The sequence below is a fragment of the Spermophilus citellus genome (assembly GCF_964194105.1).
Source record: "Spermophilus citellus genome assembly, chromosome: 16".
Lineage (NCBI taxonomy): Eukaryota > Metazoa > Chordata > Mammalia > Rodentia > Sciuridae > Spermophilus > Spermophilus citellus.
In genome coordinates, this window is record NC_138196.1 from 41,009,961 (window position 1) to 41,027,479 (window position 17,519).

At 34.8% G+C, this 17,519-nt stretch overlaps 1 protein-coding gene across 2 annotated transcripts in view; it reads right to left on the bottom strand.

Annotated features, from left to right (window-relative positions):
- Window positions 1-17,273, bottom strand: part of TNKS (tankyrase) — a 216,116-nt gene extending 198,843 nt beyond the window's left edge. The window contains exon 1 of one of the 2 annotated variants that reach the window (XM_081269053.1): window positions 16,113-17,273. In XM_081269053.1, the coding sequence (XP_081125179.1) occupies window positions 16,113-16,785 (673 nt within the window). In that variant the 5' untranslated portion in view covers window positions 16,786-17,273. The remainder of the gene's footprint in view (window positions 1-16,112) is intronic. The other variant, XM_081269054.1, reaches the window with a different exon arrangement.
- Between the last annotated feature and the right edge of the window lie 246 nt (window positions 17,274-17,519).

Below are 17,519 nucleotides of genomic sequence, written 5' to 3' on the forward strand. Positions count from 1 at the left end.
ATCATTTGTTAAAGGTAGAATCTGACCAATTAAGTTTTTCCATCTTATAAAACACGATTTAGAAAGAAAATTTATGCTTACAGGAAAGAGTTAATCAAGTGTATTAAAAAAGACATGCCTTTCCCAAACTCAGTGGAGAAATCACCCAATGGAGAAGCAAAAAAGGTAGGATATGACCCCAGATTCTAGTTTGAAATACCTGGACAGGTGGGCAGGTGGACAGGTGATAAACCAGAAGAAAGCTTTCATTCCTCAACATTGTGACATTTTCCCAAACACTATTGAGGAATATGAAAACAGTACCTCCAGCCCTGTTCCAGACAGTAGAGAGGTAACATCAAGGTAAAACATTGGAAGCTTCCCAGTGAGCAAAGCCCAGGTGAGCTCCCAATTAGGTAATAACAATGAGTGTGACATCAATTAGAAAAGAAGGGCCAGGTAAATCCTGAGCAACCAGGCTAGAGTTGAGAAGAAATTATCATATAGGAACTCTCTACCTGGAAGCATGTCCCTATTTACAACAAACCACCTGAAGGAATAAACCTAGAGCATAGGCTTTCATTGCTCTAAATCCAAACCTGTGTAGAACTTTTCCAAAAGGTGTCTGAAAGGGATAAATAGGAGAGAATGAGAGAAGAGATAGGCAAGAGGGAGGATGGGAGGAGAGGAAATACTGTAGAAATAATGACAGGACTTCTCATAATTAAAGAAAGATGTAAAATTTCACAAGGCCATGCATGGGTTTGATCCCCAGCACTATAGAACAAAACAAGCCTTCGGGTTAATAAGAGTTCATGCAGTACCAAACATAACTGAAAGACACATTACATAATATCAAGAAATATCTAAATCCTTCAGAAAGGAAACAGATCAACTTTTTTTAAAAAATAAAAGGAATCACTGACTGAAGTCAAACTTCTCAATGTTGAGAAAAAGCTTTTCAATGCGTAACTTCATATCTAGTTAACTATTTACATGTAAGAGTGAAATGAAAACATCAGATGTAAAATCTTGAAGCCGAACAGAAAAAGATCTTAGTTGAAAACACTCAAAAATACTTAAGCATGACCAAAAAATTCAATAGTGCATACATGTGCGTATTTATCTATGTGTCGTGAATTAACTCAATAAGAATCTATTGCTGTTTCAAGAAACATTAACCAATAAAAACTAATAAATTATTACAACACGTGGGTTACAAAGAGTACATAGCAATTCAAACTTAACCAGGTCTGGGTCAGGAAAGCTTCCCTAATGAAGTGATACTGTGAGCTAAGATCTAATACAGTTAATCAGATAAAAGGATAAAGACAATATTCCAAAGAGGCCAAGATATATATAGTAGATACAAGAGTAAAGGTTAGAAACATTCTATATTCAAGTACCTTTAAAAAAATTACATATACACACACACACACACACACACACACACATATATATATATATATATTTAGTTGTAGGTGGACACAATAACTTTATTTTTATGTGATGCTGAGGATTGAACTCAGTGCCTCATGCAAGCGCTCTACCACTGAGCCCCAGTCCCAGCCCTAAAGTACCTTTTAAAAGAATTTCAGAATAGTTTAGAGACAGGAATAGAGACTGAAAGAGGCAACAACAAAGAAATCAAACTTTCTGCCACAAGAATCATGAACAAAAACAGTATCACCTTTCAAAACTGAAATTTCAGAACTAAAATTCCTTTTTTTTTTTTTTTTTGGTTACTGAGAAGACTGTGACCATTCCCCACCAAAGTATCAAATATAAATTTCTGCTATGTGAACTTAGACATAAGTAAAGAAAACTGCAAAAGTAAATATCTATTTGTATCATCTTAGAAACCAAGGAAAAAGTCCAAAAAGACCTGAAATTCTGCTGACAGTTTTCAGTATACCTTCCCTTATTTTCAACATAGACCTGATTGTAGAAGTACTTAATCATTGCAATGTAGGGAGAGAAAAGTTAAAACACAGCACAAAGAAAGAATCGTAAATAGAAGTCAAAAGAAAAAAGATGTCTCCTAATAAAAAAGAAACCTCACCTTTACTTTCATTTTAATGGTTATATTTTTCAATAGATGGTTCAAGGAAACTGGCTTCCTGCTTAGAAAAAAAAAATTATTTTTTTACAGTAGGTAGCAAAAAAAGTTCAAAATATATTAAGATGTAAATGTTAACATGAAACCAGAAAAAAATAGGTAGACATTTGCATGATCTCTAGAAGCAACAGAGAAAAACTAAAGGTAAAAGGATAAAAACAAATATTCCAAAGAGGCTAAGATATACAGTACATGCAAAGGTCAAGGTTAGAAACACTGTATATTCAAGTACCTTTAAAAAAAATTAAAGGCAATACATTTGGAAGTTTACAGATCAAATTAAAACAAGCAAGAAAAATATTTGCAGTGATTGTAATAAAACACAAATAATAAAACACCAAAAGGCAAAAGAAAAAAATTAGTTAATTCACAAAAAAAGGAAATAACACTTATTTTTAAAAAACAAAAATCAATAAGCTGAGAAATAAAGAAATGCAAATTAAAACACGAATACTATTTTTTAAACTAAGAAGTTAAGAAATGAAACTGGAGTTGTAGCTTAATGGTAGAGCGCTGGCCTAGCACATGAAAGGCATGGATTCGATTCTTAGCACCACATAAAAATAAATAAAATAAAGGCATTGTGTCCATCTACAATTAAAAAATATGTATTTAGAAAAAAGCTAAGAAATGTGCTTTAAATGTTGATGTTCAGAGACCTACAAAAGTATTTGTAGGACCACTATTCATAATAGCCAACACACAGAAACTATGCAAATGTTCAAGTAAAATGGGTAAGTAGTATATTCACACAAAGGAATTCTATTCAAGGAAAATAAACTACATGATAGCTGAATTTCACACAAAACAGAATCAATTATATAATACCACTTATTTATCACGTTCAAAAACAGACTAAGATTCACTGAAAGATGGTAAAGGGCTAGTGATCCAGAAGACCCAAAAGTAGGAGGTTGTGGTTGGTTAATAATGTTCTGATTCTTGACCTGGGTACCAGTTACCTAGTCATATTCACTTTTAAAAATTCACCTTACTGTACATTTTGAAATTGTGCACACTTCTGTGTATATGCTGTATTTCAAAAAAGAAACCATGAAACTATGGCTGATATGGCCAAGGGTATGTCAGGAATATAACCTAATAGAACCTTTTAGGAAGCAAGTTTAGGAACACCTATCTACATGCAAAATCTCTCTAGGTTTATATGTAGAGCATGGTCTTAAAACTTTAGCAGTTACATTTCAGTTCATTTCATAATCTCAAAACACCTATAACAATTTCAGGAACACAAAGCAAGTTTTTCTTGATATAAAAACCACTTCACAGGCTTATAAGTAGTGAGTAACAACTGTCAAATTACTTTCTAATTCATAAACATCTGTATAACTTAGAAATTTTTTTTAAAGAGAGAGAGTGAGAATTTTAATATTTATTTAATTTTTTTTTTAGTTTTTTGGCAGACACAACATTTGTTTGTATGTGATGCTGAGGATCGAACCCGGGCCGCACGCATGCCAGGCGAGCCCGCTACCACTTGAGCCACATCCCCAGCCCCAACTTAGAAATCTTAACTGAGTGCCATGTGTCCTCAAGCAATAACTCTCAACCTTGCCTGCACATAAAAATTAGCAGGAGATTTTAAAAGAACAAAGCCCTACCCTTCTACTGTAGTGATTTAATTGGTTCTGGGTTAAGAATAATTGCTCTTAGAGTATCAGCATCACCTGGAACCTGTTAAAAATACAAATTTTCAGGCTCACTCCAGACCCACTGGAAGAGAAATTCTGAGGGAGGGTGCTGCCCAGCAACCTGTGTTTTAACAAGCCCTCCAGGCGATTCCAATGCAGTTTGAGAACCACGGTTATAGGGAATATGTAAAAATTCACACACTTAAAACTCAAAAAGATCAGAAATCAGAAGTGCTAACTACCAAAGGTTTCTTCACTTTTTTCCCAAATCTACTACAGAGGGAAAAAGTTGCAGGTCCAAGGAATGAAACAGCTGCCACATACCCTTGGCCATAACAGCCATAGTTTCATAGTTCATTTGTTCAAATATTTATAGAGCACCTACTATAAGCAATCCACAGATATTAAAATTCTCATATATCCCAAATTTATCTGCTTTCATAAAATTCCAATACAATAACAGTTAGAACTTTCTATTGTTAATTTTTTGTGAGCACCATTCTTGGGGGGGAAGCAAATTTCTAATATCTTGCCCTAAAAATTAGTTCAAAAGAAATTCTTTCACAAACAAAAATATTTCCCTGCAAAGAGGAAAAGCATAACCTGGCATTCCAAAACATTTAAAAAAAATAGTTAACATGTTTTCATGAACTGCAATACCAGGTCATTTCATTAAAAAAAAAGAAAGATAATAACAACCCAAGCATTTGGAAAAGGACAGTATAACTTATTAACAGGATGTATGAGAATGTCAAAACAGTTCCCATGGTTGCAGAATATATCAAAATGAGGGCCTCTGGGCTTTTAAGTATTTTCTTATACATATCATAGCTTTTCAAAAGCATTATAGATAACTAGGCATCAGGAGGTTTCATTAATTTTTAAACTGTAACTAACACAGAAACTATAGTGTTAAAGTGTTTTTGTCAATCAGTAAATTCAAGCCAGCTTTTTACCAGTGGGGACTTGTAGTTAACAGAAATCATCTGCTAACTACCAAAGGTTTCTTCACTTTTTTCCAAATCTACTACAGAGGGAAAAGGTTGCAGGTCCAAGGAATGAAATAGCTGCCACCAAAGAGCAGTTTAAGTTCGTTACATGGAAAAAGGCACTTTATTTCTGCTTTTCCAATAATTTAAAAGAAAGAAGTTCATTTGTTAAAACTGAATAAGGAGCTGACACACTCCAAAAAACAGCCTCCAAAAAGTAAATGGATAAAAAACAGTTTAAGCTCATCCTGATTTAATTCTATAAAACACATACCTGAACAAACAGGCAAAACAAGTTCCACAAAAGAACCCAACAACTAACCATGGGGAAGAGCAATCTTGGAAATCTGATGAAACCTGAGGAACACTCAAATACAAAACTCTCAGAAGTGTCCTCAATTACTTGAAATCAAAACAAAAAAAAAATTAGGCCCATATTTAGTTATTCTGAGCACCCAGGCTTTAGCAGAAAGCCCTAAGAAACTCACCTACCCAATTCTTTTTAAAGAATGCAGTGTTTTATATTAAAAACACTGGACTAAAAGTCCATTTCTAGATGTTTCTTTCTTGTACACATTTTATTTTTTAGTAAGCAAAGTTCCATAAGGGAAGGTTTCAGCTAGTTCTTACACACACCCTATACATCTAAACTAACCCTACTCAATTTCTTATTATGAATCCACATAAATGATGGGTATCTTAGCCCATTTTCTGCTGCTATAATAGAATACAATTATAAACAATGAAAAATTATAAACAACAGAAATTTGTTTGGCTCACAGTTCTGGGAGCTGGAAAGTTTGAGATCAAGTCAAGGGGTCTGCATCTAGTCAAGGACAGGGTAGGGCAAGCAAATAGGCATGCATACAAGGCAGAGCAGAAACTGGAGGAACTCATCATTTTTATTAGGAACCCACTCCCACGACAGGAGCGTGAAAGTACTCCTAATACTGTTATAATGGCAATTAAACTTAAGTTTTGGAGAGGACATTCAAACTAGTTCCTGGCTCCCAGGCTCAAACTTGGGCTCCCTCCCCTTTCCTCCCTTCTCTGGCTATATCCTAACTTCCTGAGCTGATCTGTCAGAAGAATACAAGTACCCTGACATAAGGAGAAAATAAAGCGGCACCCATCTCTGAAATTACTGCATATTTTATAACCAACTATCCAAAAGACTGCTTTGTCTACAAAACAAAAGGAGACTATTAAATACATAAATGTGTATTCACCACAAAATTTTGGCAGATTTTAAGCCAAAATTGTGGCAAAAATAAGTGGGATGTGACCATTGTGTGGAGGTTCAAAAAAAAAAAAAAAACTTGTGCTAGTATTACTTAAAAATCATTTATTACAAAACTGTCTTCAGTATATGATCAGGATGCACCAAGTACTCATGATTCATTTTTTTCCTCACTTTATCACAAAACTAATGATTTTATTGCAAAAGAAAATCCTAAAATAAAATATATTTTCTCAGAATAATTTACATACCTTGATTGCTTTTCTGGGTTCTCAGTTTAAGATTCTATTTTTTAACACATTGATTCTTGCAACATGGCCCTTCATGATATGCTTTCTATCCTTCAAATGTATTTCTTTGGCCTCTAAACTTAAAAAATTACTTTCCCATCTAGAAAGAACATAACGTCTGTGACCTGTTCAATTTGTTGGGAGAAGGGGATGCCATAGTAGAGAAAAGCAGGCACATGTTTGGACTAGATTGACCAAAAGGACTTCTATGAAACAGGAAGGTGATGTTTTTTATTTTAAGTGCTATTACTCTTAAGAGATGATCTTACTATAAACCTTACTGTGAGACCTCATCTATTTTAGGCCAGAGTGCATATCCAACATGAGAAAAAAGATAAGGGGAGTTACTCCCAACATCTCAAACCCTTATTTTTATCCTTGTAATTATTATGAAATTAATATCTGTAAAAACAAGCAGTGGAAAAAATTAAAGTCAAATCTATGCAAAGCTCTTAGAAGAATGTGAGCAAAATAATATCCCTACACACCATTAATATCTACCAAAAGAAAATGCCCACAGGACAGACAAAAATTATTATCAGTTATTTCAATACTAGTAAAAGATAATATAAAAATGCTACAGCATATGAAAAAATAGCATGTGTGAATCAGAAAGACGACCAATTCAGGAAATAATTCAAAGCAAAATAAATAAATAAATAAATAAAGCTATTTCAAGAAGAGAAAACTAAAGAAGTTACTTTGCCCTGCTTTATTCTCATATTTTGCTAAAACAAAAGGGAAAAAAATATCGTAGACAATGCCTTATAACTGGGGTCAGTAAACTATAATACATACATCAAATCCGGCCCATCATTTGTTTCTGTAAATAAAGTTTTACTGGAATACAATCACATTTATTCATTTATATATTGTCTATGGATGTTTTTATGGTACAAAGGCAAAGCTGAGTTGCAGTGACAAAGGCCAAATTGCCCACAAAGCCTAATATTTACCGCCTGACTATTTGCATGAAGTTTCTTAACTCCTGCCTTAAAGAGAAATAAAAGGGAAAAAAAAACATGTTTTTAACTTAAAAAAAGTATTAAAAAAAGATTCAAAGCAAATGATCACAATTAGGGGCTGGAGATGGGGCAGAATGAGCTATTTAATAGGCACAGAGTTCATATTTAGAATGACAAAAAAATTCTGGAAATGGATACAGTGGTGACTGTATAACACGGTGAATGTACTTAATGTTCTCAATTTATACACTTAAAATGGTTATACACTTAGAAATGGTTAAAATAAGTTTTATGTTTTGTATATTTTCACACACACAAAAAAAGCAAGTGACAAATTTAGAAAACAAAGCTTCAATGTGCCTAAAAGGAGGAAAAAAACAAAAATTAAAAAGTATTTGAGAAACTTTTCTGAAAGAAAAGGTCTGAAACTATGGAAAGAAAAGATACACCATGAACCTAAGCAAACAGCAATCTCATCTAAAGGGGCTAACACCAAGACATACTCCAATAGAATCACTGGACTTCAATAAAAAATGTCTTTGGACATCCAGGGAAAAACAACCAAGAGAAAGAAAATCAACTTATTATCATACCATCAACATTAATAGCTTTGACCAAAAGAAAATGGAATAACATTTAAAATAATCAGGAAAGAAAACAAAAACCAAAGATTAAGGTAAAAGCTAACTATTAGTGACTTAAAATTATTTTCAGAGAATCTATTTCCAGGACACTTTCCTGAGTAAACTATGATAAAAATAAGTGACAAACCACCAAAATAATTAGTGACATCAAATAACTAGTTACATCAAATAACTAGCAGTGATTTAAAACAGAAATAGAGTAGTAGCTATAAAATAATGATTTCAGGTATTTAGACTATATAATAAATCACTGCAAAATTTAGTGGCTGAACATAACAATAACCACATATGTCTGATGACATCCTGAATGATAACCAAGCTCAGTCACTGAAGGCTAGGTGAGGCTGGAGTATCCAAGGTGGCTCACTCCCTCAGCTAGAAGTGAATACTGGCTGAGAGCTTCAATGGGGACGATGGGCCAGTCTTCCTTCTCCACCCCATCTTTCTTAAAACATGGAGACCGGGCTTCAAAATTGAGTCTTCCCAATACATAAAAGTAAACATTTCAAATCTCTGAAAGCTCAAATGTTACATAGCATAACTTCAGCCACATTACGCTCATCCCAGCAAGTCACAAGACCAACTCAAATACAGAGAAAATAGCTCTTCCTCCTGATGAATGGTGCAACATACACACAAAACTGAGAATCCTAATTGGAAGATTCAAATTCCAAAACATGATACTACAAAAATTCCACACCATGACTCTTTGTTTCATGCACAAAATTATTAAAAATACTATATAAAATTACCCTCAGGCTATGTATACAAAGTATATATAAAACACAAATGAATTTTCATGTTGGGGTTTGGGTCCTATCCCTAAGAGATTTCATTACATATATGCAAATGTTTCAAATCTTAGAAAATCCAAAATCTGAAACCCTCTGCTCCCAAATATTTCAGATAAGGAACAGTCAATATGTACATCAAGGGGAAGAATACATGACAGCCACATTTGAGGACTATTACACATATATATTTGCCGAACTAAAAGTATGACTAAATTTGTTAGAGAAAGTATGTAATGGTTACATCCTCTTAAAATTTAGCAAAAGTAAAGGAGCATATGCAACTTTTTAACTATCTGCAGTAAGCATTTTGGTGACTATTATTATTTTGAGACTGTGCATAGTATAGAATTAAGCAAATAAGTAATTATGTAGTATTCTATAATAACTAGGCTCTTGGAAACCATAGGTGCAAAAGATGCACCTATGGAAAAGAAAAGTCGTTAAGTAAAACCCAGTAGTTCTGAATTTGAATTGAAAATGTCAATATTAGCTAATAGGGTAGATTAAGAAAGACAAACTGTTAGAATGTTTAAAAACACAACACCCAAATATATACTATCTACAACAGATACACTTTATGAAGACCAAGACAGATTGAAAGTAAATGACTGGAAAAAATGTACCATGCTTAGCTTATTATAGTAAGCTAAGAAAGCTGAAGTATATTCATATATGATAAAGTAGTCTTAAGAAAAAAAGAATATTACTGGAGGTAAAATGTAACATTTCATGATAATTCAAAATATGAAGGTCAAATCTTCAGGAAGTTATATATTAAATGGACTGAATGTGTGTGTGTTCTCTCAAAATCCATATGTTGAAATTTTAACTACCAGTGTGAAAGTATTAGGAGGTGGATCTTTGGGAGGTAATTAGATCATTAGAATGGAGCCTTCATAAATGGAACTAGTGCCTTTTTAAGAAGACACATGAGAATGTTCTCTTTCTTTGCCTCAACCACATGAGGGTACAATAAGAAGCCCAAAATCTGCAACACAGAAGACAGCCCTCACTAGATTCCACCCCTGCTGGCATACTTATCTCAGACTTCCTGCCTTCAGAATTATGATAAATAATTTTTTGTTGTTTATAAGCCATTCAGACTATTATACTTTTATAGCAGCCTGATTTGACTAAAACAACATATAGTCATAAATGTTTATGTATCTACTAACAGAGCTTAAAAATACAAAGTTGGGCCTGGGGTGTAGCTTAATGATAGAGGAAGGTCTAGCCTGTGCAAGGCCATGGATTTAATCCCTAGCACTGGGAGAAATATATAGATATAGATACAGATAGATATATAGAGATATATATAGATACAATCAAAGACAAAAATAGACAATATAAGTATTAGAGTTGGAGAGCTTAGCTAATGATACCAATGGACAAAAACATTAGTAAAGATATGAGATCAAAACAACACTATCAACTACCTCATTTTAATTGATATTTACATAACACTAGAACCAACAACTGCATAATGCATAATCTTTTCAAAGCATTCACCAAGACAGATCAAATGCTGACCCAAAGAACAAAAGCCTCAATAAATCTGAATGGTCTAAAATCATATAGGATATGCCCTTCTTATTTCAGTAAAGTTAAATTAGAAATTAATAATAAGACATCTAGGAAATACCAACAATTTAGAAATTAAACAACACATTGCTAGCCAGGACCTAGGCACATAGAATCCTAGCTTGAGGCAGAAGGACTGCAAGTTCCAAGCCTGCCTCCGTAATTTAGAAGACCTTCAACAACTTAGACCCTGTCAAGACAAAAAATAAAAAGGGATGCGGATGTATCTCAGCCGTAAAAGTTCCCCTGGGTTCAATCCCTAGTACCCAAAACAAACAAAAAACTGACGCTTATTGCTAAATAACTAACGGATCAGGGAGAAAACACAAATAGAATAAGAAAACATTTCAAGCTGAATGATAATGAAAATACTACATATTAAAATCTGTGTAATTTGCGGCACAGTGGCACACACCTGTAATCCCAGTGGCTCAGGAGGCTGAGACAGGAGGATCAAGAGTTCAAAGCCAGCCTTAGCAAAGGTGAGACACTAAGCAACTCAGTGAGACCCTGTCTCTAAATAAAATACAAAATAGGGCTGGGGATGTGGCTCAGTGGTCTAGTGCCTCTGGGCTCAATCCCTGGTACCCAAAAATATATAAATAAATAATCTGTGGAATTCATCTAAAATAATGATTAAAAAGAAATTTATACTTTACTTTCTTAGAAAAGTCAAGTATAAAAACTAATAATCTTCAGTTAGTTGTTTTAGAGTAAGCTAGGAAATGAGAAACAAGGTCAATGTGGAAGGCAGCTTCTAAGATGACTCCCAGTGATCGCCAACTCTTGGTATAAAGTCAAAAGTTGCACATGATGTTTTGCTCAACAATGATCACAACCATAACTGTGGTCCTATAAAATTACAATGGAGTCAACAAATTCCTATCATCTAGTGACCTCATAGCCATTGTAATGTTTAGTGTAACACATTATTCCAGTGTGTGTGGTGATGGTGCAAACCTATGGCAAAATCATATAAAACTGGAGCACATACAATTATGTACAGTACATAATACTTGATAATGATAATAAAAGACTATTATTGGTTTATATATTTATAATATTATGCTTTTTATTATTATTTTAGAGTGTACTCCTACTTATTAAAAAGAAATAAACCATAAAACTGCCTCAGGTAGGTCCTTCGGGAGGCATTCCAGAAGAAAACATTGTTATCATAGAGGATGACAGCTCCATGTGTGTTACACTCCTGAGGACCTTCCAGTGGGTCAAAATATGGAGGTGGGTGACAGGGATGATTCTGACCCAGTGTAGGCTAGGCTAATTAATGTGTATGTTTGTGTCTTGATTTTTTAACAAAAAAAGTTTCAAAAGTAAAAAAATAAAATAAAATAAAAAAATAACAGAAACATAAGTTTTAAAATAGAAAAAAGCTTATAGAGTGAGAATGTAAAGAATGAAAACATTTTTGAACACTTGTACAAAGTGTTTATGTTTTAAGCTAAGTGTTATTACAAAAGAATCAGAAGTTTTAAAAATTTAAAATTTAGGAAATAAAAAAGTTACAGTAAATTGAGGTCAACCCACCATTAGAAAATATTTTGGTAAATTTAATGTAGCCCTAAGTGTACATGTTTATACAATCTACAGTAGCATACAATAATTTCTAGGCCTTCACATTCACTCACTGTTCACTCACAACTCACTCAGAGTAGCTTCCAGTCCTACAGCCTCCATTCACGTATACATGCCTAACCAGGTATACCAATTGTTTAAAATCTTTTATATGGTATTTTTACTACTCTTCTTCTGTTTAAATACACAAATACCTACCATTGTATCATAACTGTTTACAATATTCAGTACATTAACATGCTCTACAGGTTTGTAGCAGAGGAGCAATACACTATACCATATGGCCTAGGTGTATATGGGCTATATAATCTAGTTATATAATTATATAATATAATCTATATAATTGACATGCATTAAAAAATATGCTAGAGGAACTTTGAAGCAGATAATATTAACAGAAATTATGCAATATTACAATTTATGAAAGCATTCCTCTATTATTTAAAAGTCTGTTCATTATTCTTTGAACAATTTGCTTCTAAAAAGTGATATTAAGACAAAAGAAACATTTGCTCTGTCTTTCTAACTAGAAGTTCTATGGGAACTTTTTTTTAAAAGGTGGGGTTTTGTGGGGGTTTTTGTTTGTTTGTCTTATTTTTTTTGTTTGTACCAGGGATTGAACCCAGGGGCCCTAAACCATAGAGTCACATCCCCAAGCCATTTTTTAATTTTTAATTTTGAGACAGGATCTCTTTAAATTGCTCAGGGCCTCAGAAAGTTACCGAGCGTGGCTGGATTTGAGCTTGTGATCCTCCTGCCTTAGTCTCCTATAAAAAGAGGTATCTTAAGGAAATATTAAGGTTTTAAGATAACACTAAGTAAAAGATAATCTAGTTTGTAAACAATAATTTGAAGTCTAAGAAGATATTTCTTAGTTTATGAAACTAATTCCTTTCAGTACCAAAGTAGACCCTTCTTAAACCATGAGGCAAGACATTTACTTGGAAGTACAACCAAGGACAACTGGTAAAATTAAAAGTACAAAAAGATTCCCACTCCAGGACTGAAGCAGAAACCTTACTTCAAAATGTCTTCAGAATCCAATGCTTTGTTAAAACCTTAAAGAAGAAACAAAACAAAACCTCAACTTTTCTACAAAAATAGATCTTGTCAGAATTATACTGGTCCCTTCACAAAAATGTTACTATTAGGAACTGAATTATGATGGTATTGCTATAAATTGGTCCTATTTATGAAGATCTTTGAGTGTTGTACTGCTGACAACAGAATGTCAGCGTCGAAGACCTTATCTATAGAAAAGTTAACTTTAGTCAACAGTTTAAAAAAAAAAAAAAAAGATCATTAGGAAGATTAGAAATAGTATTCTGAAAGTCATTTGAAACAGTATTTTGAGTACTGATATCAACAAGGAAAAACGAAGATTACGTTCTAATTGTGGCCAGGACAATTCTAATATTAATTCTATTGCTGGAAAGAATATAAGAATATGATTAGTATTCTTATAGCAATATAAGTGAAATCATAAGTACTATTTATATATGGCTTAATACTGTGCCTGAGGTTGTTAAATGGTTTCATTTCATGCCACCGAAATGTAAACTCATTTTTAAATAGAAATAAAGGCATTATTTATTATTCCTTCCATCATTTGCTTGGCTAGCTTGGGCTTAACCTTTGAATTCCTTTAAAAAAAGAAAAAAAAACTCCTTATCTAGAAAGACTTCTTAACTGTTCCAAACCCAGAATAACAGCCCTATCACACACTCCAAAAGAGAGCATTCTGTTCTTTTTCTATCACTCTAGGTAGCACACTTTGTGGAGTTTTGTTAATTGTTTTTCTTTAGACTTTCCCAGTACACTGGAAGCTCCGTAAGAGTAAGGACTATCTGCTACTCCAAAATTGTGCCAGTATTTAATACCTGACCTATAAGTAATAAAATATTTATGAAACAAATGAACTACAACTTTTCTACCCAAGGGACTTTACCAACTTCCTATCTTTAAAATATTTATTTCATTGACTACCATATTCAACGACTACCATAATAACCAACTAATAGTTAACAAAAAATTACTTTTAACTACTTGACCTATACCTGAGGGAAACTACATTGAAAAAAGCTTTAATGTTATCCTAGAAACAGGAAAGTAAAGGAAATTGACTCAAGGATGTTATATTTTTATATCATGAATTTTACTGTTATTATTTTTTGTTATCCACAACTGAACTATAACCTTTTTTTTCTAAAAAGTCAATTCTAGGTTAAACTATTACTTAATTACAAAGCTGTTTTATTGTTTGTATTCTAGATTACCTAGGAATATATAAACCTCAAGAGCAGAATTAAAAATAACTTGTGGCAAATAGATGAGGTGTGATTTGGAAGACACTTGATGAGTAAATTAATACATAAATAAATATAACTAATTATAATTTGTTAGTGATTACTTATAAAGAGTTATTGTAAAAAATGACAAGACTTGTGAAACACTATTTTAAAAGATTTAGAATAAGTTGCAAAAGTAAACAATCTTGGCTGATTTATAAAATCAGACTTAGATCTTTCAATCAGCTTAAAGAAAAGAAATGCTATTTCATCTAAAATATGTAAGACCCTTGAGTGAACATCTAGTTAGATGAAAGCCTATTTATGACTCAATTCACTATATTCCTAACAGTAATGTCTGTATATTAAGAATGGATACACTGACCTAAAAATGATTTTCTGTGTTTCTCATACCACTCACTGGTCAAGATCCTAAATGGATCTTTGGCTTAAAATGAGATGAGTTATGACAAAAATATCCAAGTACCATACTTGTGTATGGAAAAGTATAGTGTCCTGAAGATTTTTATTCCATTTTGTTGGAGTGTGTAAAATGTATTTCTAAGTATGGCTACAATAAAATATATATATATATATGAAAGCTATCCTTGTCTATAAACCCCCAATTACTTTTCCCTCAAAACACTGCAAAAATCAGAAATCCTGCACTGCAATTACTCACCAAAATGAAATGTTACCTTAACCCAGGAATAGGTTATGATAGTGTAAGCTTGATATCACAAGCTCTAAAATCAAACTGCTGGAATGAAAATTTCACTACTTCTTGAATGAATCAGGACTTTATTTAAACAGTCTGTGCCTCACTTGTATCATCTGTAAAATTAGGATAATATCTACTGAGCTGCAATTAAAATAAATACAAATTCCAAACATAGTTTTACTATTAACATCCAAATGAAGGAGTGATGTGACATACATTACAAATAGAAACTTATTAGAGGGTACCTTTGGTGTTACTTTGAAGTGTGTGGGTGGGTAGGAGTGCCTACCTTGTATCCTTCTGTCCTACTTGAATTTTATAACATATATAAAGTACTTCTAATATAATGTTTCTAATGCATATAACTTTATTACCTTTATTTTTGAAAATATCAATAGAAAGTATCTGAGCAGTGAAAGTATCTGTTTTTGTCTTACATTTCTCTGTTTAACAAAAATAATAAAGTGTTTCAAAAAGAAAATAGTCAACTACTTGCTAAAAATAAATAAATAAGCAATGGTTAAAAAAAAATGTGAGGTCCAGAGTTAGGAGTTTGCAGATTTTTCATATTTTACTTATCCAATCTTACTATATCATTTCTGCCCATGAGTAAACTGAGGCAACTGAGTCTTTTACACGACTAACAGCGGTATCCACAAGTTCAAAGCCTGTATTTCTTCTAAATTCACATAATGCAGTCAAATATTATTCTCCCAATTGTTTCAAACTGACATATTTTGGTCTTCCTAACTGAACTGTAAACTTCTTAAAAGGTTTAAGAGTTTAAAGGTTCCAGAAACTCCACTGAAGGTTACTAAGACTATGATACATCCTTAAACACTTGTTGAGTTACATCAAACTTCTGGTATCGACTCTCCTCGAGGAACATAACCCTGTTGTAAAAACACAATAAATTAGCACACGCTCTAAAGCCAAATCTAACTTTATTCCTACATTCTCAGAACTGAAAAAGTTTTAAGAATATGCATATCCAGAGATTACGCTACAGGAAGTTTTAGAATAAGTACAAGTATCAACACTATGCAAACACTAAAGAATGGATTCACACATCCCATTTCCACGCCCCGACCCCCAGACTCAACCTAAAGAAAGGAAACTCTAGTCTTCCGGTAAGGTATTAAAGAACCATAACCACGCCCACATCTTGTTTCAACTTAATAACCTGTTTTCTTTCTCTAATCGGACCACCGACCCCTCAAGTCCAAACCTGTAATAAACAATTCAAAAGTGTCTGACCTGCAGCGAAGTGCAGGGGAGAAGACTTCCGGCCGGCCATGTCCTTTGCATTTACGTTTGCCGCGTCCACCAGCCTCTTTACCCGGGACACGTCCCCATTGCGACAGGCCTCCAGTAGTTCCCGTAGGGCTCCGCTCACTGCTGGGACCCCTGTCCCAGCTGCCGCTGCCCCAGGCCCCAAAGCTGCAGTGGAACTAACTCCGGACGCGTCAGGGCTCTCAGCCAAGCTTGATCCAGGGGAGGATGGAGAGGAAGATGAGGAAGACGTCGGGGAAGAAGAGGACGACGGAGAATTGTTACTGCCACCGCCGGCTGGGTTGGGAGCGACCCCGACGGCAGATGATGCAGAAGCCGCCGGGACCACGGTAGTTGCGGCGACGGTACAAATTGTGCTGGTGGTATTGCAACAGCTGGTACTCTCAACCGGGTCCGGGGATCTGGGCCTGTCGGGCGGATCCCGACTGCCATCCCCCTCCGGCAGTGTTAGGCCGTGCCGCGGGGAGGCGAAGGGGGCCAGGCCACCGGCTGTGGGGGAGGCTGGGGTGGTCCCCGGAGCCAGGCCGGGACTGAGAGGTGGGGGAAGTGGCGGCGGCGGCGCCGAAGCCCCTGGGGCGGGCTGAAGCTGTTGTTTATGATGGTGGTGATGATGCTGAGAGCGACGCGACGCCGCCATCTTCGGACTCCCCCAGCACTGTCACTGCGGCAACGGCCCCACCACCCGCCCTCACTTCCGACTTCTGGGCCAATCAGCATCCGGCACACAGGAAATGATACTAGACGCTGTGGGCGGAGTCAAAGAGAAGGAGGGAAGTATTGGAAGCTCAGGGAACAACCAACGAAGGGGGCGTGGCTCTGTGGCTGAGGGGCGGGCTTTGTGACGCCCTGGCGGGCCGGCTGGACAGATTTGAATGCTGGAATCAACATCTGCCAAAGTGCGAAAGAAACTTCCTGCGTTTCTCACTTTCAGCCTACCTTCCTTTCTTGCTCTGATTAGTTCCCAAATACTCAGTTATAATTAACTCATTGGAAATTTTTTAAAATTTAAACTTTTTTTTTTCAGCTATCTCCTTTGATCTCTTGTTCCTTTCATACAAATTTTCTCATTCTATGTATATATTTTGTTAATCCTCCAGTTCAAAAGTGTCTCGATTACCAGGATTGTAAATCATTCCTCTCATTCCACTTCCCTCTCCCCTCCCAAATTCAGATAAAATTCTGACTGCTATCATGCACCTTTCAGATGCTATTTTCAACTAATTTTTTTCTCTCCCTTTAGAAATACTTGTTTTGTCAGCAAAAGGAATGTGTCATACAGGCGCAGTGGCACACGCCTGTAGTCACAGCTACTAGATTGGCTGCAGTAGGAAGATGGCAGGTTCAAGGTCAGCCTCTGTAATTTGTGAGATT